Source organism: Aedes albopictus, chromosome 3, assembly GCF_035046485.1.
Source record: "Aedes albopictus strain Foshan chromosome 3, AalbF5, whole genome shotgun sequence".
Classification (NCBI taxonomy): domain Eukaryota; kingdom Metazoa; phylum Arthropoda; class Insecta; order Diptera; family Culicidae; genus Aedes; species Aedes albopictus.
In genome coordinates this window covers 190,183,280-190,207,783 of record NC_085138.1, presented here as the reverse complement: position 1 = coordinate 190,207,783, position 24,504 = coordinate 190,183,280, and the positions used below count along the sequence as shown (strand labels likewise).

The 24,504-nt window shown below is 38.7% G+C and overlaps 2 protein-coding genes across 3 annotated transcripts in view; one reads left to right on the top strand and one right to left on the bottom strand.

Annotated features, from left to right (window-relative positions):
• Positions 1–24,504, bottom strand: part of LOC109409011 (neurobeachin-like protein 1) — a 255,913-nt gene that overhangs the window by 59,771 nt on the left and 171,638 nt on the right. The window lies entirely within an intron of this gene.
• Positions 3,314–13,421, top strand: LOC109429127 (polyserase-2). Its single transcript, XM_029862999.2, has 3 exons — positions 3,314–4,711; positions 12,765–12,949; positions 13,003–13,421. The coding sequence occupies exons 1-3, from the start codon at positions 3,585–3,587 to the stop codon at positions 13,419–13,421; spliced, it is 1,731 nt and encodes a 576-aa protein (XP_029718859.2). The 5' UTR covers positions 3,314–3,584.

Genomic DNA, 24,504 nt, shown 5'->3' with positions numbered 1-24,504 from the left:
GGTACCGCTGCCACCCGGGAGCACCTGTCCCGGAAACCTTGATACAATGCAGTACAACGTTCCTCCGGCCAGGTAAGAAGTTGATTTTCATTATGTCGTCAATGTAGTCGGATGAATCGATCACCGATTACACAAAAATCGACGTCCAATGACCAAACCATATCTTTTCGGATGCCGGAAACGGAGGAGCTTGACACTGCCCCGCGTTAAGGTAGGTTTACGGGACGTATTTTCCTGATTGGTAGCGATAATGGATCGTTAACATACATAATCTGATGCTCAAGTTTTTTTTTTCATTTTTCTTATACCAAACTGTTCTCACTCGAGAACAGTTGCTCTTGCTCAAGAATGGTTAATTGAAGATAACTACGAGAGCCTTATAAAACTGACAATAAGTTCAACAGTTCTTGTTGTGTTTATGGCTTTATGGCCTGAATCCCAAGTATTCTTGGAGGTGTTTTTAAAACCACATATTGTTGAAGAATAGTTGTGCTCAGCTGAATCTCTGATAAGATCAACTAGAATATGTAATGCTTTGATAAAACTATCATAAAAACAAATAAAACCAAATAGAATCAAGATTGTTACTTGGGTTATGCTGTACGTCGTTCTCAAAGTCCTCTGCAAAGTGATCCTTAACCGGATGCAGGAGAAAATTGACGCAACTCTCCAGCGGCAGCAAGCAGGATTCCGTGCTGGACGATCCTGTGTGGACCAAATTGTCACGCTCCGTATCATCTTGGAGCAAATCAATGAATCCCAAGAATCTCTCTACCTGGTGTTCATTGATTTCGAAAAAGCTTTTAACCTTCCGTAACTCGCGCGGTTGACTACCTGCGTCAGCACCACGCTAATGCTGAGTACAAAAAGCGAGATTTTTGCAACGTGTTGTACAAAATACAACAGCGCGATCGCTCGAGGGTTAACTGTCTCAATCACGAAAACATGTGGGAAGCCCTTGAGTGCAAGGGTGTCCCTGAGAAAATTATCGGCCTCATTGAAGCACAGTACAGGGCATTTTCGTGCAGAGTACTGCACAACACGGTGTGTTGTTCGATGCCATTCGGGTCGTTGCTGGAGTGAGGCAAGGATGTATTCTATAGTAATCGACGAGGTCCTGGTAAGTGCGATTGATCGTGAACCAAATCGTGGGTTGCTGTGGCAGCCCATTACCATGGACCACCTAAATGACTTCGAACTGACTCCTCGGCGGCAGGTCAGTCACAGTTGATCACAGAATCCTTCAAGTTTATGGTACCAGTATCATGGTTCCGGATTTTAACGTTGTTCCGGATTTATGGCCGGGGGTACTGGGGTAACCTCCTTATCAGATAGAGGTGCAACCTTTAATTCACCTTCAAAAACTAGCTTGCAACATTCCAAACTACAAGACTATTGGAACATGTTTCAAAGGATTTTGAGTACACTGACCACTTCTCTGGATGTTCCGGAAATCTGGTGCCCTTAGGGAAGTGGCCACTTTTTAATATGTCCTGAAACCTAAATTAAATTAAATTAAAAATTAAAAAAAAGTTTATTGACACACGTTCGAAGAGGTTTTGAATACACTGGTCACTTCTACGGGATGTTCCGGAAACCTGGCGCTCCCCCCCTCCTCCCCCTTGTAGACTTTTGTTCATACAAAATTTTCGAAATTTGAATGGAGCGTAAACTTTGGCCAGACCCCCCGGTCCCCCTAAGAGTCTACGTAGTTTATGGACAGGACCTTGGCAGCTGCATTTTTTCCTCCCCTGTCGGGGAACTTAAGCCACTGCGTCCAATAAGTTCCCGGGCAGAAAAGAATTACAAAACAATTGCAAGTTTTACCATTCAAAAAGAATTACTGAATGGTAAAATTTGTCATTGGTTTGTTTGAAATAAGTGACAAAAGGGCAAAAATAATAACTGACATTGTTCGATAAAATAACTAAAGAATGTCAAATTTTGACATTACAATGGCAAACCAAGAACAAAAAATTAAGATAGAGAATTGCAAAATATACCATTATTGAGTTATTGAAAATAGAAAAATATCAAAATTAGTTATTCTCTTGTCATCCAAAATAAGGGTAAGTTGTTTATTCCAATAACAAAATGAAAACTTATAAGTTTTTTGGATGGAAAGTAATTGCAAACAAATATCAAAATTTACCATTAGAATAACCAAAATTCAAATTTTGTCATTATGTTGTTCTTGATAAGTGCCAAAACTGCGACTTCATCAAACTCGCAAAAGGTCAACAATATCTCACCAAAATTTGTTATGATAGCAAAATAAGACATTCAGTAGTTATTCTTCCAAATTTTAAAATGACAAGCGAAAGGAATATTTTGATATGATATCATATTATGCTATTCACATGTTGTTTTAAGCTCTTCATGAAGAACTCATGAATGACAAAATAAGATATGACAATAAAATTTGTTATTCTTTTGTTTTTGGTTTGCCATTCACCTCTACCCGGGTTGAACTTGTGTAGCAAAAGCTGCACTTACACTTTGAACAGCGTCTGAATGTATTTATATCGAACATGTTGCCTTTGCGCTGCTGACACTTTTCTACCCTGTTCATGGTAGAATGATGAGCACGAAGATGTTGATGCGTGGTTCTTGTTCATTTTCCAGTCCGATTGGGGGTCTATTATAAGTTGCCGTTAGCCGATATCAAAGTTTCCGGGTCCGTTAGAGCATATGCTCAGGGTCAGGTGTCAGTCGCGCTCTCTGGGGGGAAGAGCAACTGACGAAAAATTGCAAGTGCCGGGACTGGGATCGAACCATAACCATACACTTATGAAGTGAACGTGTAGCCACTACGCCACGAACCCCGGCATACTCTTGTTTTGAAAAATCATAGTTTGGAATATCGCAAGCTAGCTTTTGAAGGCGAATTAAAGGTTGCACCTCTATCTGTGCAGTATCCCCGTCAATAAATCCGGAACAACGGTAAAATCCGGAACCATGATCCCGGTTCCATAAACTAGAAAGATTTTGTTATCAACTGTCAAAATTTTACGAATTTTCGTTGCGACACGGATGAGAACCACAATTTTATAGTTTTGAAATTGGGTGCAAAATGAGACTTAGGCACATAGGTGTTCAACGTATTGTGGTGAAGACCATTATAATGCTGAAGGAATACTATTTCAAATGCTTACTGGTTACTTGGTTAATTAAAAAAATAATAATAGGGAACAGTAGTTTTATCATGTGTAATGAGTCCTTAAGAATCTTTCTCCCTCGACTGTTTTTCCATTTTCGCATAACAGTAAACAAAGCAACCTCACTTGACGGTGCGGTGTTTCGTTACCGGCCATCCATAGATTGCCGTATTCTCTCGAGTATTTATGACCTGATCGAGTGGAATACCTCGTATTCTATAAGTAACCTCGCAAGTGGCATCACCATTCGGATGAGCCGATTCAATTTTAATAATATCAATCGAATGCAAGTTCGTGTTCACGTTGGCGTCTGTTATCGCGTTCGGAGTTCCCACATTTGCAGTTTAAATTTTAAATAAATATTAACATCGACTTATCCCATGAATCATTTGTAGTGCTTAGTTTGGTGCTGGGTGATTTTTGAAAATGAAGTTAGATTTTTTGGACTTTGTCTTATTCTTAACCAGTATAGTGTTAGTAGGATCAAATGTCGAGGGAAACGAACTTAAATGTGGTTTGCGGCAACAAATATCCCGGTCGGAAACAGTTCCAACGATCCTCAATGGAATAGAAACTACGGAAGGAAAATGGCCTTGGCACGTTGCAATATTTCACTTGTTCCAATATGTCTGCGGTGGAACCATTATTTCCAAAACTTACATTCTCACTGCAGCACATTGTACTATAAACCGTAAGGAGAGACTTCAGCAGAACGTGAACAATATTTTCGTTGATGTCGGTACACATGATTTATTCACATTTTACAACAGACAGCGACATTCCGTTAAATCCGTTAACATTTTAGCCAACTATACGTGGCAAAGTCATCAACACGATATCGCTATTCTGGAGCTTAATTCAGAAGTGAAGTTCAACCAATATGCCCAACCAGTGTGTGTGAGCCTGGAGCAAAATCTAATCAATAAGGTTGGAACGGTGGTCGGATGGGGCTTAACTGAATTCGATTCAGCATCTAGTATTTTGAGAGAAGCACAGTTACCGGTGGTAGATACCATTACCTGTCTGGATAGTGATCCTGAGGCTTTCGGTCCATCGTTGAAGAAACAAATGTTCTGCGCTGGCTATACAAATGGCACTGGCATATGCAATGGTGACAGTGGCGGAGGGCTATTTTTTGAAGACAACGGAGTCTGGTATTTAGGAGGTATCGTAGCGTTTACAAGAGCACGAGATGAAAACAAAGCAAAGTGCTACACGAAAGGGTATGGTGTTTTCACCAAGATCCATGACTATCTATCGTGGATAAGAGAAAATACCCATCTGAAACATCTCATCGGTGAAGGAGAACCCATCAACAGGAAGGTCTGCGTTGCAAGGAACGTAACTGCAACGAATACGAACGGACGTAAACTTCCGCGGCAATGTGGAGTCTACACTCCAAATCGAGTGTACAGTGGCCAACCCACAAGAGTTTTCGAGTTCCCCTGGATGGCGCTGTTGATCCATGCCAGTGGATATTGGCAAAGGGTTGGAACTCTTATCAACAATCGATATGTTCTAACAGGAGCGATGCCTTTCATACCTAGGGATGTGTAAGTGGTTCATTTAAAATAGATATTAATGGGTAAGAAAACGACATCTATATATATATGAATGAGTTTGAACTTCCTTTGAGGCAACAAAACTCACGAACGGATGAACCGATCAGCATGACTCTTGCATGGTTCGATTCGTCTTCATGGTGGCTGTGTTTATAAGTTAAATAAGTTGCAAAAATAAACTAAAATGTAGAAAAATTAAGAAACTACCGCCATTTACATGAACTGGGAAGAAAATCAACAAGATCGAAATGAAACCAATCTAGAGTGTGGTGCCAAAATGAGCCCACAACAGCTATCAAACAATCACAACCAAAATGGCAGTACAAAGCACAGTGGGAAAAATCGACCCAAAAAACGGATCTTTTAACGCCGCTGGTTTCGGTACGTGAATTTCTGACGTAAAAAATACGAGAAATCGATTGGTGCTAAATTCATTCACCGCACGGCACAGGAAGTGGTCCATTTTGCCCCATTTTGCCCTTTTTTCATACAAAAAAAAAGAATCAAAACGTACTTTCAAACAACTAAGACGACTGTAAATCGTTGAAAATAGCTGCAGGTGTAATTAGAGGTCAATAGAAATCATAAACCTACATAGAAGATCCTTTTAAAAGCTTATTTTGCCCCATATGCCCCAAAAACTTGTAAATATTCATATTTTTTCCTAATTATGAATGGATTTTAAATGTTACTGATTTGAAGTGATTTGTTTGGCATAAACAAAAAGCGCCAGATCTATTTTCACCAGAATCATCTTCGGTAGTTGCCCGATTTGCCCCATTTTGCCCTATTTTCATGAAAAAAATAGATTTCAAACGTAGTTATTAAAAACAAATACTGCCATAACACGTTGAAATTAGCTTTAGGTGAAATTGAATGCTCACATTTATCATGCGTATATATGAAAGATATTTTCCCTATTTTACCCTACATTCCCCTAAAACTGCTGGATAATAACACATTTTGTATGGTTTTGTTGGATGCAAAACATGAAGTCCTGGATCATTTTTGATATGTACAAACGCGGGTTATCGATTAATACTAGGATCTTTCTCGGAATGGTATGAATAGCCGTTCATCTCACCCCAATTTGCCCTGATTTTTTATGTAATGAATAAATTAATTTGCCCTGATTTTTTGTCATGTAATGAATAAATTAATTTCCCTTATTAGCATTGGCACTGTTATCAAAAAGACATATATATGACTTTTTCTATAATTTCAGCTTTTGATGGGGAATTAAGGGCATAATAAGCATTTTATAAAATACTAGCTGTCCCGGCAAACGTTGTCTTGCCAAGCTGTGGTGGTTTGACAACTATTGAGCTCATAACATCAAAGCAGTCTAGATTGGTTTTATTTCGATCGTGTTGCTTTCCTTCCCAGCTCATGAAAAATCAGTACTTTACCAATTTTCTTACTTTTCTAGTTGATTTACGTAACTTTTTGTACATATAAACACAGCCACCACGAATACGAAACAAACCATGCAAGAGTCATCCCGATCGGTTCAGCCGTTCGTGAGTTTTGTTGCCTCAAAGAATCTTCAAACTCATTTTTATTTTATAAAATATGTCAAATATGCGCTAAACTGATTAAATATAGCGTGTTTTAATGCACCAAATTATATACATACTTAAGATGCCAAATTTAATTAGTTGTGTGCATATTTGTCATTAATTTAGATTAAGATTAATGCTTATTATACCCTGAATTCCCCACCAAAGTCATATTCTTAACTGTCTTTTTGATTACATTGGTTTCAGTACCAAAAGTCCATCAATTCGGACAAAAGCAAATGTGGGAAATCAATTCATTCATGAAGCGACAACATATCGTGGCATATTGGGGTAAAATGGACAGCTATTTGTACCCTCCCGTGAATGATTCTAAAGCTAATCGTAAAACGCATTTGTATACATCAAAAATGATCTAGGACTTCATATATTGCAACCAGTGACATTACAAAACAATACAAAAAATGTTATCATCCAGCAGTTTTGGGGGAATGTAGGGTAAAATAGGGAAAATATATTTAATATATGCGCATGCTAACTGTTAGCTTCCAATTGCAACTAGAACTAATGTCAACTTTCCATAGCAGTATATGTTTCTTATAAATACATTTTAAATCTCATTTTTCTATGATAATAAGGAAAAATGGGGCAAATTGGACAACTACTGAAGATGATTCTGGTGATAACAAATCTAGCACTTTTTGTTTATGTGAAAAAAAAAATCAAATTCAAATCAGTAACATTAAAAATCCATGCATATTTATGTAAAATTCACAATTTCCAGCAGTTGTTGGGGCATATGGGGCAAAATAAGCATTTAAAAGGATCCTTCATGTATGTTTATGATTTATATTGAACCCTAATTACACCTGCAGCTATTTATAACGATGTACAGTCGTGTTGGTTGTTTGAAAGTACACACTTAAAACAGAATGCCGAGATCGGCTGTGCGGATCTCGGTTAAAGTTCATTTGCTGAGATCTCGGTTAAACGCTTGACGTTTAATGTTTGATGATAGCGGCACCCATGGGTGCTGCTATGAATAAACTTGACTTTTTGCTGATATGTCAGTTAAATTGCGATTGCCGAGCGCTCGGCTGTGCGGATCTCGGCAAAAGAATGAAAATAAGCCGAGCTCAACTGAGTGTGTACATTTTAATTCTCTTTTTGTATGAAAAACCCGATTTAATCCACCTATGGTGAACAGAACCCTTCTTACACTTATTAAAATTATTGTTGAATTATTTGTATTTAACATATTTATTTTGTGTAATTGACCAAAAGTTCTAGAAAATATTGTGGATTTGGCATCTAGATTGGTTTCCAAAATAGCATCATGGACCATGGACTAAACTACCAGAAATGCCAGACACTTCCTAGAATCTTGCATGGAATGTTTAAAAAATAGCTTACATATTCTGGAATATTGTATCTTTTATTAACTGCCAAAAGATCTTGAATCGATTAACAAATGGGTAAGAAAATCAGCGAGATTGTCTAATATCTCTTAATCAGTCGATTAAATAAGCTCCGAAGTACCGTAAACCGGGGTCAAATTGATTTCCGGGTCGAAATTGATCAGATACTTTTCCAGTAGATTAAGCAAATTCCCCGGTTTACGGTACTTGGTATTCATGGTTATGGTGTAAAAACGATCGGTTCGGTTCTTGCATTTTTTTTCCACAATATATAAATTCAAAGTATTCATTTAACATATTGTTAGTTTTCATAAAATTCCTGTATATTTGAAATTTGTTATTTATACTTTTGTTGAAAACAATAACCTGCTAGTAAACACTTTGTAAGAGGTCAGCATTTTTTATTGAAAAATAATTTCCTACAGATTGGTCAAAAACAAATGCAAGATAACAAGTAAATATAATAATAAAAAAAGAATTTATTGAAATACTCTTCCTAAGATATCTCAGTAATCAAATGTCGAATCGAAATAAAATTTCAGGGCCTTATACAAGGATATTGTAGCTTTTATTTGGTGCTTAGAGAACCCAAATCGGTTGACAGACGGCTGAGATATTTATTATGGTACCCTTGGTCAAAAATCTCTCATAAAGTTAACATGTATTACTCTCAAGTACTCTTTGAAAGATATCTCGGTAACCAAATGTCCAATCCTAATGAAATTGTATAGGATTCTACTTAAATGCTGTAGCTTTCATTTGGTGCCAGGAGAACCGAAATCGGTTGACAGACGGCTAAGATATTTATTATGATACTTTTGGTCAAAAATATCAAAAGGTTTATAGTTGTATAAATCCTAAGTACTCTTCGAAAGATATCTCTGCAACCAAATGTCCAATCGAAATAAAATTTCTGAGCGATCTTCTAGGATGCTGTAGCTTTCATTTGGTGATAAGAGAACCAAAATCGATTGACAAACGACCGAAATATTTATTATGATACACTTGGTCAAAAATCTTAAGAAGTTTAGAAGTATGACTCAAAAGTACTCTTCGAGAGATATCTCGGTAACCAAACGTCCAATCGAAAAAAAAATCAATAGCGTTCTACTAGGATGTAGTAGCTTTCATTTGCTTCCAAGAGAACTCAAATCGGTTGACAGACGACTGAGAAACGTGCGTGACTTTTTTTTGTAACGCACATACACACACACACATACACACATACACACACACACACACACATACAGACATTTGCTCAGTTCGTCGAGCTGAGTTCATTGGTATATGAGACTCGGCCCTCCGGGCCTCGGATCGAAAGTCGGTTTTTCGAGCGATATTTATACCCTTCTTATGGGTGTAAGAAGGGTAAAAAGAATTTATTGAAATACTCTTCGTAAGATATCTCAGTAATCAAATGCCGAATCGAAATAAAATTGCAGGGCCTTATACAAGCATATTGTAGCTTTCATTTGGGGCTTAGAGAACCCAAAACGGTTGACAGACGGCTAAGATATTTATTATGGTACCCTTGGCCAAAAATCTCTCAAAGAGTTAACCTGTATTACTCCCAAGTACTCTTTGAAAGATATCTCGGTAACCAAACGTCCAATCCTAATGAAATTGTATAGGGCTCTACTAGAATGTTGTAGCTTTTATTTGGTGCCAGGATAACCGGAATCGGTTGACAGACGGCTAAGATATTTATTATGATACTTTTGGTCAAAAATCTCAAAAGGTTTAGTTGTATAAATCCGAAGTACTCTTCGAAAGATATCTCTGTAACCAAATGTGCAATCGAAATAAAATTTCTGGGCGATCTACTAGGGTGATGTAGCTTTCATTTGGTGCCAAGAGAACCCAAATCGATTGACAAACGGTCGAAATATTTATTATGATACACTTGGTCAAAAATCTTAAAATGTTTAGAAGTATGTCTCATAAGTACTCTTCGAGAGATATCTCGGTAACCAAACGTCCAATCGAAAAAAAATTCAATAGCGTTCTACTAGGATGTAGTAGCTTTCATTTGCTTCCAAGAGAACTCAAATCGGTTGTCAGACGGCTGAGAAACGTGCGTGACTTTTTTTGTAACGCACATACACACACACACATACACACATACACACATACACACACACACACACATACAGACATTTGCTCAGTTCGTCGAGCTGAGTTCATTGGTATATGAGACTCGGCCCTCCGGGCCTCGGATCGAAAGTCGGTTTTTCGAGCGATATTTATACCCTTCTTATGGGTGTAAGAAGGGTAAAAAGAATTTATTGAAATACTCTTCGTAAGATATCTCAGTAATCAAATGCCGAATCGAAATAAAATTGCAGGGCCTTATACAAGCATATTGTAGCTTTCATTTGGGGCTTAGAGAACCCAAAACGGTTGACAGACGGCTAAGATATTTATTATGGTACCCTTGGCCAAAAATCTCTCAAAGAGTTAACCTGTATTACTCCCAAGTACTCTTTGAAAGATATCTCGGTAACCAAACGTCCAATCCTAATGAAATTGTATAGGGCTCTACTAGAATGTTGTAGCTTTTATTTGGTGCCAGGATAACCGGAATCGGTTGACAGACGGCTAAGATATTTATTATGATACTTTTGGTCAAAAATCTCAAAAGGTTTAGTTGTATAAATCCGAAGTACTCTTCGAAAGATATCTCTGTAACCAAATGTGCAATCGAAATAAAATTTCTGGGCGATCTACTAGGGTGATGTAGCTTTCATTTGGTGCCAAGAGAACCCAAATCGATTGACAAACGGTCGAAATATTTATTATGATACACTTGGTCAAAAATCTTAAAAAGTTTAGAAGTATGTCTCATAAGTACTCTTCGAGAGATATCTCGGTAACCAAACGTCCAATCGAAAAAAAATTCAATAGCGTTCTACTAGGATGTAGTAGCTTTCATTTGCTTCCAAGAGAACTCAAATCGGTTGTCAGACGGCTGAGAAACGTGCGTGACTTTTTTTTGTAACGCACATACACACACACACACATACACACATACACACACACACACATACAGACATTTGCTCAGTTCGTCGAGCTGAGTTCATTGGTATATGAGACTCGGCCCTCCGGGCCTCGGATCGAAAGTCGGTTTTTCGAGCGATATTTATACCCTTCTTATGGGTGTAAGAAGGGTAATAAAATGGGGCAAAATGGACCACTTCCCGTGCCGTGCGGTGAATGAATGTAACACCAATCGATTTCTCGTATTTTTTTACGTCAGAAATGGTCAACTTCACGTACCGAAACCAGCGGCGTTAAAAGATCCGTTTTTTGGGTCGATTTTTGGACAGCTAGTATGCTATAAAACCGAAGTGTACGGTCACCAATGCTCATGTTCAAGGAAGCGACATATGCTATAAGACTATCATAGGACATATCCAGAGAGTTAGGAAACATATGTGAGTTTCAAAATATATGTCTTGAAATACATCTTAAGAGCGTCTTCAGTAGGTGTTTCAAATTTACACATTTAGACAGGTTTGTTTCAAAGCTCGAAACTGACATACGACCCCGCTGTACCTTTGGACCAATAGGGTTCTGAAATTAATGACAGAATCTCATTTTTATTGCATAATACGATTCAGCATAGTATTTTGATCGCAACAGTACTTTTCGCGAACTCGATAATCGAAAGAATGAAAAAAAAAACACGGAATAAACGATTCAAGTTTGATATTTGAGATTAATCTTGACGTGACGGAATTCGACATCTTTTTTTTAATATTCTTTATTAGTATCTCAATCAATTTCAATTTTACATTCTTCAACTTAATCTAGGTGTTCTGTGTATTATAACACACTATTATCCTTATTTGGTAAAATAAATTTAAGCTATTATCAATACTAATTAATAACATATTTCATTTTATTTGCTGTAGCAGTTAAGATTTTTTGCAGGCTTCATTTTTCACCTGCGTGTCAGAAATACATTTTTTTAACTTATCCTAATCCTAACCTAACTTAAACTAATTATACAAAGAACTAATCATAACAATAGAAGACTGCAACGAATTTTGACGAAAGTTTGCAATGATTTTAGATGACATCGGTTCCAAAGTTTCAATATTAGAAATTTGATGCAACTCATTACTTGCAATACCAGGGAGGCAACTTCAGAATCATTTTCAAAATTTTATTTTGAATCCTCTGAAGTTGCTTCTTTTTGGTATTGCAACAGCTTGACCATATTGGGACAGCGTACAACATGGCCGGTCTGAAAATTTGTTTATAAATCAAAAAGAATTGTTTTTGCGACAAAGTTTTGATTTTCTATTAATAAGTGAGTATACTTAATACACTTAATGTATTTATTGCACTTAGTTTGAATACTTTCTATGTGGTTTTTAAAAGTTAAGTTTCTATCTAGTAAGAGCCCTAGATACTTAACTTCGTCCGACCAATTTATTGGAGTTCCCCTCATAGTGACAACAGTGAGGGTTTCAAATAAAGAGCTCTTGGCTTATGTGGGAATATGATAAGTTGAGTTTTGGAAGCATTTGAAGGAATCTTCCATTTTTGCAAATAAGAAGAAAAAATATACGATTTTGAATGCACTTCCCATTACGATCTGTGGTTTACTGGGTGCCGGATGTTTTGTTACTTAACTTCAAAACATATATCTATATCTATATATATAAAAATGAGTTTGAAGTTCCTTTGAGGCAACAAAACTCCCGAACGGATGAAACGATCAGCATGACCCTTGCACGGTTCGATTCGTATTCACGCTGGCTGTGTTTATAAGCAGTAAAAGTTACGAAAATCAACTTGAAAGGTAAGAAGATGAGAAACTTCTGATTTTTTTACGAGCTGGGAAAAAATCAATACGATCGAATTCAAACCAATCTAGAGTGCGGTGCTGTTTTGAGCGCTACAGTTGTCAAACCACCACTGTTTGGCAAGACAAAGTTTGCCGGGACAGCTATTATATATATGTATAATAATTTTGGACCATTGATAGGCAGCTAAATGTCCAAGTAAAAAAATGAGAATTTTTGAAAGTGAAAATTTTGCCTGTCCTGATAATTTTGTCTGTCCTCTGTAGTTCCTTGATAAGACAAACCTTTATTTCAGCGTAAGGGCAAGGCTGGGCGAACACATGATAGGTCAAACAATTGACTGCAATGCAGATGAAGACTGCGCACCTCCAGTCCGGGACATTGACATCGAATGCATAACCCATCATCCACAAGCTAATCGTCAGCGTTTATCAAATGATATTGCACTCGTCAGGTTGGCAAAATATGTTGAATTTGAAGGTATTGCATTCTAGTTTAGTTAGTTCAAGTATTTAATAGTTTTATAATTTCAGATCACATTCAGCCTATTTGTCTCCCGGTAAGTCCTGTATTGAGGAAAATGCAGCTACCTAGATATGTTCTCACCGGATGGGGTGCAACAGAGGAGGAGGAAGAATCTCCGATTTTGCGGAAAGGATACATTTCAAGACTTGGCAAGGCAGAATGTCAAGTGCTTGCAAACAACATATCAACTAAAAATAAAGAGACTCTTGTAATCGATAAACAGTTCTGCAGTAAAAGCGCAGATGATTCGGCTCCATCACGTGGTGACAACGGAGCACCCGTAGGATTTGTGGTTAAATCTAACGGGATACGTTTTGTTCAGTTCGGTATCTTTTCATTTCATATGTTTTATTTTAATGCAAGTGAGTATCGCGAGCGATTTGTAGTTAGCCTCCATTTAGCCTCCAAAAATAATTTGCTGTTGTAGGGTTTTTGGAGGCTAACTACAAATCGTTGGAGGCTAACTTTTTGGGGCATTGTAGGGCAAAACCAAGGACGCCAATCGAAAGATCAGCTCATTTCTAATCGGAAAACATATAAAAACTTTTAATTTTCCTTAAAAATAACGAGTTACAAACGAAAAACATTTTTTCCATAGTAACTTGCATGCAAGTTTGGAGGCTAACTACAAATCGTTGGAGGCTAACTGTTTGGGGCCTTTTGGGGCAAAACCGAGTACGCCAGTCGGAAGATCGGATAATTTCCAATCAGTAAACATATAAAAACTTTTAATTTATCTTAATTTTTTCCAATTATAGAAGAAAACCCAAAATTTCGTTAGGCACTGACATGCAGGACATGGAGGCTAACTACAGAAATTAGGAAAATCTTTAGAGGTTCAGGTTTTGGCTAACTTAAAGGTCATAATCGACCCACAAGGAGTTGGCTGGGACCCTAACGGAGCGATTGAGACTGACTAATTGAAAATCCGTGTTGGTTTACTAAAAAATTTCAATTAAATACGGATTTTGCAATTTTGTTCGTAGATTGATCTGATTTTCAAGCACAAGCCCCCACAAAAGTTTGGAGGCTAAGGTTTTGGCAAACCGAAAGGTCACAACCCGCATATTGGGAGTTAGCTGGGATCCTAAGGAAGCGATTGCTCCTAAGTATTTGAAAATCCGTGTTGGTTTACTAAAAAAATTTCATGAAATACGGATTTTGCAATTTTGTTCGTAGATTGATCTGATTTTCAAGCACAAGCCCCCACAAAAGTTTGGAGGCTAAGGTTTTGGCAAACCGAAAGGTCACAACCCGCATATTGGGAGTTAGCTGGGACCCTAAGGAATCGTTTGCGCCCAAGTATTTGAAAATCCGTGTTGGTTTACTAAAAAAAATTCATGAAATACGGATTTCGCAATTTTGTTCGTAGATTGATCTGATTTTCAAGCACAAGCCCCCACAAAAGTTTGGAGGCTAAGGTTTTGGCAAACCAAAAGGTCACAACCCGCATATTGGGAGTTAGCTGGGACCCTAAGGAAGCGTTTGCGCCCAAGTATTTGAAAATCCGTGTTGGTTTACTAAAAAAAATTCATGAAATATGGATTTCGCAATTTTGTTCGTAGATTGATCTGATTTTCAAGCACAAGCCCCCACAAAAGTTTGGAGGCTAAGGTTTTGGCAAACCGAAAGGTCACAACCTGCATATTGGGAGTTAGCTGGGACCCTAAGGAATCGTTTGCGCCCAAGTATTTGAAAATCCGTGTTGGTTTACTAAAAAAATTTCATGAAATACGGATTTTGCAATTTTGTTCGTAGATTGATCTGATTTTCAAGCACAAGCCCCCACAAAAGTTTGGAGGCTAAGGTTTTGGCAAACCGAAAGGTCACAACCCGCATATTGGGAGTTAGCTGGGACCCTAAGGAATCGTTTGCGCCCAAGTATTTGAAAATCCGTGTTGGTTTACTAAAAAAAATTCATGAAATACGGATTTTGCAATTTTGTTCGTAGATTAATCTGATTTTCAAGCACAAGTCTCCAAAAAAGTTTGGAGGCTAAGGTTTTGGCAAACCAAAAGGTCACAACCCGCATATTGGGAGTTAGCTGGGACCCTAAGGAAGCGTTTGCGCCCAAGTATTTGAAAATCCGTGTTGGTTTACTAAAAAAATTTCATGAAATACGGATTTTGCAATTTTGTTCGTAGATTGATCTGATTTTCAAGCACAAGCCCCCACAAAAGTTTGGAGGCTAAGGTTTTGGCAAACCGAAAGGTCACAACCTGCATATTGGGAGTTAGCTGGGACCCTAAGGAATCGTTTGCGCCCAAGTATTTGAAAATCCGTGTTGGTTTACTAAAAAAATTTCATGAAATACGGATTTTGCAATTTTGTTCGTAGATTGATCTGATTTTCAAGCACAAGCCCCCACAAAAGTTTGGAGGCTAAGGTTTTGGCAAACCGAAAGGTCACAACCTGCATATTGGGAGTTAGCTGGGACCCTAAGGAATCGTTTGCGCCCAAGTATTTGAAAATCCGTGTTGGTTTACTAAAAAAATTTCATGAAATACGGATTTTGCAATTTTGTTCGTAGATTGATCTGATTTTCAAGCACAAGCCCCCACAAAAGTTTGGAGGCTAAGGTTTTGGCAAACCGAAAGGTCACAACCCGCATATTGGGAGTTAGCTGGGACCCTAAGGAATCGTTTGCGCCCAAGTATTTGAAAATCCGTGTTGGTTTACTAAAAAAAATTCATGAAATACGGATTTTGCAATTTTGTTCGTAGATTAATCTGATTTTCAAGCACAAGTCTCCAAAAAAGTTTGGAGGCTAAGGTTTTGGCAAACCAAAAGGTCACAACCCGCATATTGGGAGTTAGCTGGGACCCTAAGGAAGCGTTTGCGCCCAAGTATTTGAAAATCCGTGTTGGTTTACTAAAAAAATTTCATGAAATACGGATTTTGCAATTTTGTTCGTAGATTGATCTGATTTTCAAGCACAAGCCCCCACAAAAGTTTGGAGGCTAAGGTTTTGGCAAACCGAAAGGTCACAACCCGCATATTGGGAGTTAGCTGGGACCCTAAGGAATCGTTTGCGCCCAAGTATTTGAAAATCCGTGTTGGTTTACTAAAAAAATTTCATGAAATACGGATTTTGCAATTTTGTTCGTAGATTGATCTGATTTTCAAGCACAAGCCCCCACAAAAGTTTGGAGGCTAAGGTTTTGGCAAACCGAAAGATCACAACCCGCATATTGGGAGTTAGCTGGGACCCTAAGGAAGCGATTGCTCCTAAGTATTTGAAAATCCGTGTTGGTTTACTAAAAAAATTTCATGAAATACGGATTTTGCAATTTTGTTCGTAGATTGATCTGATTTTCAAGCACAAGCCCCCACAAAAGTTTGGAGGCTAAGGTTTTGGCAAACCGAAAGGTCACAACCTGCATATTGGGAGTTAGCTGGGACCCTAAGGAATCGTTTGCGCCCAAGTATTTGAAAATCCGTGTTGGTTTACTAAAAAAATTCATGAAATACGGATTTTGCAATTTTGTTCGTAGATTGATCTGATTTTCAAGCACAAGCCCCCACAAAAGTTTGGAGGCTAAGGTTTTGGCAAACCAAAAGGTCACAACCCGCATATTGGGAGTTAGCTGGGACCCTAAGGAAGCGTTTGCGCCCAAGTATTTGAAAATCCGTGTTGGTTTACTAAAAAAATTTCATGAAATACGGATTTTGCAATTTTGTTCGTAGATTGATCTGATTTTCAAGCACAAGCCCCCACAAAAGTTTGGAGGCTAAGGTTTTGGCAAACCGAAAGATCACAACCCGCATATTAGGAGTTAGCTGGGACCCTAAGGAAGCGATTGCTCCTAAGTATTTGAAAATCCGTGTTGGTTTACTAAAAAAAATTCATGAAATACGGATTTTGCAATTTTGTTCGTAGATTGATCTGATTTTCAAGCACAAGCCCCCACAAAAGTTTGGAGGCTAAGGTTTTGGCAAACCGAAAGGTCACAACCCGCATATTAGGAGTTAGCTGGGACCCTAAGGAATCGTTTGCGCCCAAGTATTTGAAAATCCGTGTTGGTTTACTAAAAAAATTTCATGAAATACGGATTTTGCAATTTTGTTCGTAGATTGATCTGATTTTCAAGCACAAGCCCCCACAAAAGTTTGGAAGCTAAGGTTTTGGCAAACCGAAAGATCACAACCCACATATTGGGAGTTAGCTGGGACCCTAAGGAAGCGATTGCTCCTAAGTATTTGAAAATCCGTGTTGGTTTACTAAAAAAATTTCATGAAATACGGATTTCGCAATTTTGTTCGTAGATTGATCTGATTTTCAAGCACAAGCCCCCACAAAAGTTTGGAGGCTAAGGTTTTGGCAAACCGAAAGGTCACAACCCGCATATTGGGAGTTAGCTGGGACCCTAAGGAAGCGTTTGCGCCCAAGTATTTGAAAATCCGTGTTGGTTTACTAAAAAAAATTCATGAAATACGGATTTCGCAATTTTGTTCGTAGATTGATCTGATTTTCAAGCACAAGCCTCTACAAAAGTTTGGAGGCTAAGGTTTTGGCAAACCGAAAGGTCACAACCCGCATATTGGGAGTTAGCTGGGACTCTAAGGAATCGTTTGCGCCCAAGTATTTGAAAATCCGTGATGGTTTACTAAAAAAATTTCATGAAATACGGATTTTGCAATTTTGTTCGTAGATTGATCTGATTTTCAAGCACAAGCCTCTACAAAAGTTTGGAGGCTAAGGTTTTGGCAAACCGAAAGGTCACAACCTGCATATTGGGAGTTAGCTGGGACCCTAAGGAAGCGATTGCTCCTAAGTATTTGAAAATCCGTGTTGGTTTACTAAAAAAATTTCATGAAATACGGATTTCGCGTTTTTGTTTGTAGATTGATCTGGTTTTCAAGCACAAGCCCCCACAAAAGTTTGGAGGCTAAGGTTTTGGCAAACCGAAAGGTCACAACCCGCATATTGGGAGTTAGCTGGGACTCTAAGGAATCGTTTGCGCCCAAGTATTTGAAAATCCGTGTTGGTTTACTAAAAAAATTCATGAAATACGGATTTTGCAATTTTGTTCGTAGATTGATCTGATTTTCAAGCACAAGCCCCCACAAAAGTTTGGAGGCTAAGGTTTTGGCAAACCAAAAGGTCACAACCCGCATATTGGGAGTTAGCTGGGACCCTAAGGAAGCGTTTGCGCCCAAGTATTTGAAAATCCGTGTTGGTTTACTAAAAAAATTTCATGAAATACGGATTTTGCAATTTTGTTCGTAGATTGATCTGATTTTCAAGCACAAGCCCCCACAAAAGTTTGGAGGCTAAGGTTTTGGCAAACCGAAAGATCACAACCCGCATATTGGGAGTTAGCTGGGACCCTAAGGAAGCGATTGCTCCTAAGTATTTGAAAATCCGTGTTGGTTTACTAAAAAAATTTCATGAAATACGGATTTTGCAATTTTGTTCGTAGATTGATCTGATTTTCAAGCACAAGCCCCCACAAAAGTTTGGAGGCTAAGGTTTTGGCAAACCGAAAGGTCACAACCCGCATATTGGGAGTTAGCTGGGACTCTAAGGAATCGTTTGCGCCCAAGTATTTGAAAATCCGTGATGGTTTACTAAAAAAATTTCATGAAATACGGATTTTGCAATTTTGTTCGTAGATTGATCTGATTTTCAAGCACAAGCCTCTACAAAAGTTTGGAGGCTAAGGTTTTGGCAAACCGAAAGGTCACAACCTGCATATTGGGAGTTAGCTGGGACCCTAAGGAAGCGATTGCTCCTAAGTATTTGAAAATCCGTGTTGGTTTACTAAAAAAATTTCATGAAATACGGATTTCGCGTTTTTGTTTGTAGATTGATCTGGTTTTCAAGCACAAGCCCCCACAAAAGTTTGGAGGCTAAGGTTTTGGCAAACCGAAAGGTCACAACCCGCATATTGGGAGTTAGCTGGGACTCTAAGGAATCGTTTGCGCCCAAGTATTTGAAAATCCGTGTTGGTTTACTAAAAAAATTCATGAAATACGGATTTTGCAATTTTGTTCGTAGATTGATCTGATTTTCAAGCACAAGCCCCCACAAAAGTTTGGAGGCTAAGGTTTTGGCAAACCAAAAGGTCACAACCCGCATATTGGGAGTTAGCTGGGACCCTAAGGAAGCGTTTGCGCCCAAGTATTTGAAAATCCGTGTTGGTTTACTAAAAAAATTTCATGAAATACGGATTTTGCAATTTTGTTCGTAGATTGATCTGATTTTCAAGCACAAGCCCCCACAAAAGTTTGGAGGCTAAGGTTTTGGCAAACCGAAAGATCACAACCCGCATATTGGGAGTTAGCTGGGACCCTAAGGAAGCGATTGCTCCTAAGTATTTGAAAATCCGTGTTGGTTTACTAAAAAAATTTCATGAAATACGGATTTTGCAATTTTGTTCGTAGATTGATCTGATTTTCAAGCACAAGCCCCCACAAAAGTTTGGAGGCTAAGGTTTTGGCAAACCGAAAGGTCACAACCCGCATATTAGGAGTTAGCTGGGACCCTAAGGAATCGTTTGCGCCCAAGTATTTGAAAATCCGTGTTGGTTTACTAAAAAAATTTCATGAAATACGGATTTTGCAATTTTGTTCGTAGATTGATCTGATTTTCAAGCACAAGCCCCCACAAAAGTTTGGAGGCTAAGGTTTTGGCAAACCGAAAGATCACAACCCACATATTGGGAGTTAGCTGGGACCCTAAGGAAGCGATTGCTCCTAAGTATTTGAAAATCCGTGTTGGTTTACTAAAAAAATTTCATGAAATACGGATTTCGCAATTTTGTTCGTAGATTGATCTGATTTTCAAGCACAAGCCCCCACAAAAGTTTGGAGGCTAAGGTTTTGGCAAACCGAAAGGTCACAACCTGCATATTGGGAGTTAGCTGGGACCCTAAGGAATCGTTTGCGCCCAAGTATTTGAAAATCCGTGTTGGTTTACTAAAAAAATTTCATGAAATACGGATTTTGCAATTTTGTTCGTAGATTGATCTGATTTTCAAGCACCAGCCCCCACAAAAGTTTGGAGGCTAAGGTTTTGGCAAACCAAAAGGTCACAACCCGCATATTGGGAGTTAGCTGGGACCCTAAAGAAGCGTTTGCGCCCAAGTATTTGAAAATCCGTGTTGGTTTACTAAAAAAATTTCATGAAATACGGATTTTGCAATTTTGTTCGTAGATTGATCTGATTTTCAAGCACCAGCCCCCACAAAAGTTTGGAGGCTAAGGTTTTGGCAAACCGAAAGGTCACAACCTGCATATTGGGAGTTAGCTGGGACCCTAAGGAATCGTTTGCGCCCAAGTATTTGAAAATCCGTGTTGGTTTACTAAAAAAATTTCATGAAATACGGATTTTGCAATTTTGTTCGTAGATTGATCTGATTTTCAAGCCCAAGCCCCCACAAAAGTTTGGAGGCTAAGGTTTTGGCAAACCGAAAGGTCACCACCCGCATATTGGGAGTTAGCTGGGACCCTAAGGAATCATTTGCGCCCAAGTATTTGAAAATCCGTGTTGGTTTACTAAAAAAAATTCATGATATACGGATTTCGCAATTTTGTTCGTAGATTGATCTGATTTTCAAGCACAAGCCCCCACAAAAGTTTGGAGGCTAAGGTTTTGGCAAACCGAAAGGTCACAACCCGCATATTGGGAGTTAGCTGGGACCCTAAGGAAGCGTTTGCGCCCAAGTATTTGAAAATCCGTGTTGGTTTACTAAAAAAATTTCATGAAATACGGATTTTGCAATTTTGTTCGTAGATTGATCTGATTTTCAAGCACAAGCCCCCACAAAAGTTTGGAGGCTAAGGTTTTGGCAAACCGAAAGGTCACAACCCGCATATTGGGAGTTAGCTGGGACCCTAAGGAAGCGATTGCTCCTTAGTTTTAAAAATCCGTGTTGGTTTACTGAAAAAAATTCATTAAATACGGATTTCGCAATTTTGTTCGTAGATTGATCTGATTTTCAAGCACAAGCCCCCACAAAAGTTTGGAGGCTAAGGTTTTGGCAAACCGAAAGGTCACAACCCGCATATTGGGAGTTAGCTGGGACCCTAAGGAAACGTTTGCGCCCAAGTATTTGAAAATCCGTGTTGGTTTACTAAAAAAATTTCATGAAATACGGATTTCGCAATTTTGTTCGTAGATTGATCTGATTTTCAAGCACAAGCCCCCACAAAAGTTTGGAGGCTAAGGTTTTGGCAAACCGAAAGGTCACAACCCGCATATTGGGAGTTAGCTGGGACCCTAAGGAAGCGTTTGCGCCCAAGTATTTGAAAATCCGTGTTGGTTTACTAAAAAAATTTCATGAAATACGGATTTTGCAATTTTGTTCGTAGATTAATCTGATTTTCAAGCACAAGCCTCCAAAAAAGTTTGGAGGCTAAGGTTTTGGCAAACCGAAAATCCGTGTTGGTTTACTAAAAAAATTTCATGAAATACGGATTTCGCAATTTTGTTCGTAGATTGATCTGATTTTCAAGCACAAGCCCCCACAAAAGTTTGGAGGCTAAGGTTTTGGCAAACCGAAAGGTCACAACCCGCATATTGGGAGTTAGCTGGGACCCTAAGGAAGCGTTTGCGCCCAAGTATTTGAAAATCCGTGTTGGTTTACTAAAAAAATTTCATGAAATACGGATTTTGCAATTTTGTTCGTAGATTAATCTGATTTTCAAGCACAAGCCTCCAAAAAAGTTTGGAGGCTAAGGTTTTGGCAAACCGAAAGGTCACAACCCGCATATTGGGAGTTAGCTGGGACCCTAAGGAAGCGATTGCTCCTAAGTATTTGAAAATCCGTGTTGGTTTACTAAAAAATTTCATGAAATACGGATTTCGCAATTTTGTTCGTAGATTGATCTGATTTTCAAGCACAAGCCCCCACAAAAGTTTGGAGGCTAAGGTTTTGGCAAACCGAAAGGTCACAACCCGCATATTGGGAGTTAGCTGGGACTCTAAGGAATCGTTTGCGCCCAAGTATTTGAAAATCCGTGTTGGTTTACTAAAAAAATTTCATGAAATACGGATTTTGCAATTTTGTTCGTAGATTGATCTGATTTTCAAGCACAAGCCTCTACAAAAGTTTGGAGGCTAAGGTTTTGGCAAACCGAAAGGTCACAACCTGCATATTGGGAGTTAGCTGGGACCCTAAGGAAGCGATTGCTCCTAAGTATTTGAAAATCCGTGTTGGTTTACTAAAAAAATTTCATGAAATACGGATTTCGCATTTTTGTTCGTAGATTGATCTGGTTTTCAAGCACAAGCCCCCACAAAAGTTTGGAGGCTAAGGTTTTGGCAAACCGAAAGGTCACAACCCGCATATTGGGAGTTAGCTGGGACTCTAAGGAATCGTTTGCGCCCAAGTATTTGAAAATCCGTGTTGGTTTACTAAAAAAATTTCATGAAATACGGATTTTGCAATTTTGTTCGTAGATTGATCTGATTTTCAAGCACAAGCCCCCACAAAAGTTTGGAGGCTAAGGTTTTGGCAAACCGAAAGATCACAACCCGCATATTGGGAGTTAGCTGGGACCCTAAGGAAGCGATTGCTCCTAAGTATTTGAAAATCCGTGTTGGTTTACTAAAAAAAATTCATGAAATACGGATTTTGCAATTTTGTTCGTAGATTGATCTGATTTTCAAGCACAAGCCCCCACAAAAGTTTGGAGGCTAAGGTTTTGGCAAACCGAAAGGTCACAACCCGCATATTAGGAGTTAGCTGGGACCCTAAGGAATCGTTTGCGCCCAAGTATTTGAAAATCCGTGTTGGTTTACTAAAAAAAATTCATGAAATACGGATTTTGCAATTTTGTTCGTAGATTGATCTGATTTTCAAGCACAAGCCCCCACAAAAGTTTGGAGGCTAAGGTTTTGGCAAACCAAAAGGTCACAACCCGCATATTGGGAGTTAGCTGGGACCCTAAGGAAGCGTTTGCGCCCAAGTATTTGAAAATCCGTGTTGGTTTACTAAAAAATTTCATGAAATATGGATTTCGCAATTTTGTTCGTAGATTGATCTGATTTTCAAGCACAAGCCCCCACAAAAGTTTGGAGGCTAAGGTTTTGGCAAACCGAAAGGTCACAACCTGCATATTGGGAGTTAGCTGGGACCCTAAGGAATCGTTTGCGCCCAAGTATTTGAAAATCCGTGTTGGTTTACTAAAAAAATTCATGAAATACGGATTTTGCAATTTTGTTCGTAGATTAATCTGATTTTCAAGCACAAGTCTCCAAAAAAGTTTGGAGGCTAAGGTTTTGGCAAACCAAAAGGTCACAACCCGCATATTGGGAGTTAGCTGGGACCCTAAGGAAGCGTTTGCGCCCAAGTATTTGAAAATCCGTGTTGGTTTACTAAAAAAATTTCATGAAATACGGATTTTGCAATTTTGTTCGTAGATTGATCTGATTTTCAAGCACAAGCCCCCACAAAAGTTTGGAGGCTAAGGTTTTGGCAAACCGAAAGGTCACAACCCGCATATTGGGAGTTAGCTGGGACCCTAAGGAATCGTTTGCGCCCAAGTATTTGAAAATCCGTGTTGGTTTACTAAAAAAATTTCATGAAATACGGATTTTGCAATTTTGTTCGTAGATTGATCTGATTTTCAAGCACAAGCCCCCACAAAAGTTTGGAGGCTAAGGTTTTGGCAAACCGAAAGGTCACAACCCGCATATTGGGAGTTAGCTGGGATCCTAAGGACGCGATTGCTCCTAAGTATTTGAAAATCCGTGTTGGTTTACTAAAAAAATTTCATGAAATACGGATTTCGCAATTTTGTTCGTAGATTGATCTGATTTTCAAGCACAAGCCCCCACAAAAGTTTGGAGGCTAAGGTTTTGGCAAACCGAAAGGTCACAACCCGCATATTGGGAGTTAGCTGGGACCCTAAGGAATCGTTTGCGCCCAAGTATTTGAAAATCCGTGTTGGTTTACTAAAAAAATTTCATGAAATACGGATTTTGCAATTTTGTTCGTAGATTAATCTGATTTTCAAGCACAAGCCTCCAAAAAAGTTTGGAGGCTAAGGTTTTGGCAAACCGAAAGGTCACAACCCGCATATTGGGAGTTAGCTGGGACCCTAAGGAAGCGATTGCTCCTAAGTATTTGAAAATCCGTGTTGGTTTACTAAAAAAATTTCATGAAATACGGATTTTGCAATTTTGTTCGTAGATTGATCTGATTTTCAAGCACAAGCCCCCGCAAAAGTTTGGAGGCTAAGGTTTTGGCAAACCGAAAGGTCACAACCCGCATATTGGGAGTTAGCTGGGATCCTAAGGAAGCGATTGCTCCTAAGTATTTGAAAATCCGTGTTGGTTTACTAAAAAAAAATCATGAAATACGGATTTCGCAATTTTGTTCGTAGATTGATCTGATTTTCAAGCACAAGCCCCCACAAAAGTTTGGAGGCTAAGGTTTTGGCAAACCGAAAGGTCACAACCTGCATATTGGGAGTTAGCTGGGACCCTAAGGAATCGTTTGCGCCCAAGTATTTGAAAATCCGTGTTGGTTTACTAAAAAAATTTCATGAAATACGGATTT

Bases quoted from the DNA above. Each gene is read 5' to 3' on its own strand.
- LOC109429127 (XM_029862999.2), top strand. From the start codon at position 3,585: ATGAAGTTAGATTTTTTGGACTTTGTCTTATTCTTAACCAGTATAGTG. The intron at 4,712-12,764 runs GTAAGTGGTTCA...CCTTTATTTCAG, and splicing joins CCTTTCATACCTAGGGATGT to CGTAAGGGCAAGGCTGGGCG. The intron at 12,950-13,002 runs GTATTGCATTCT...TTATAATTTCAG, and splicing joins AAAATATGTTGAATTTGAAG to ATCACATTCAGCCTATTTGT.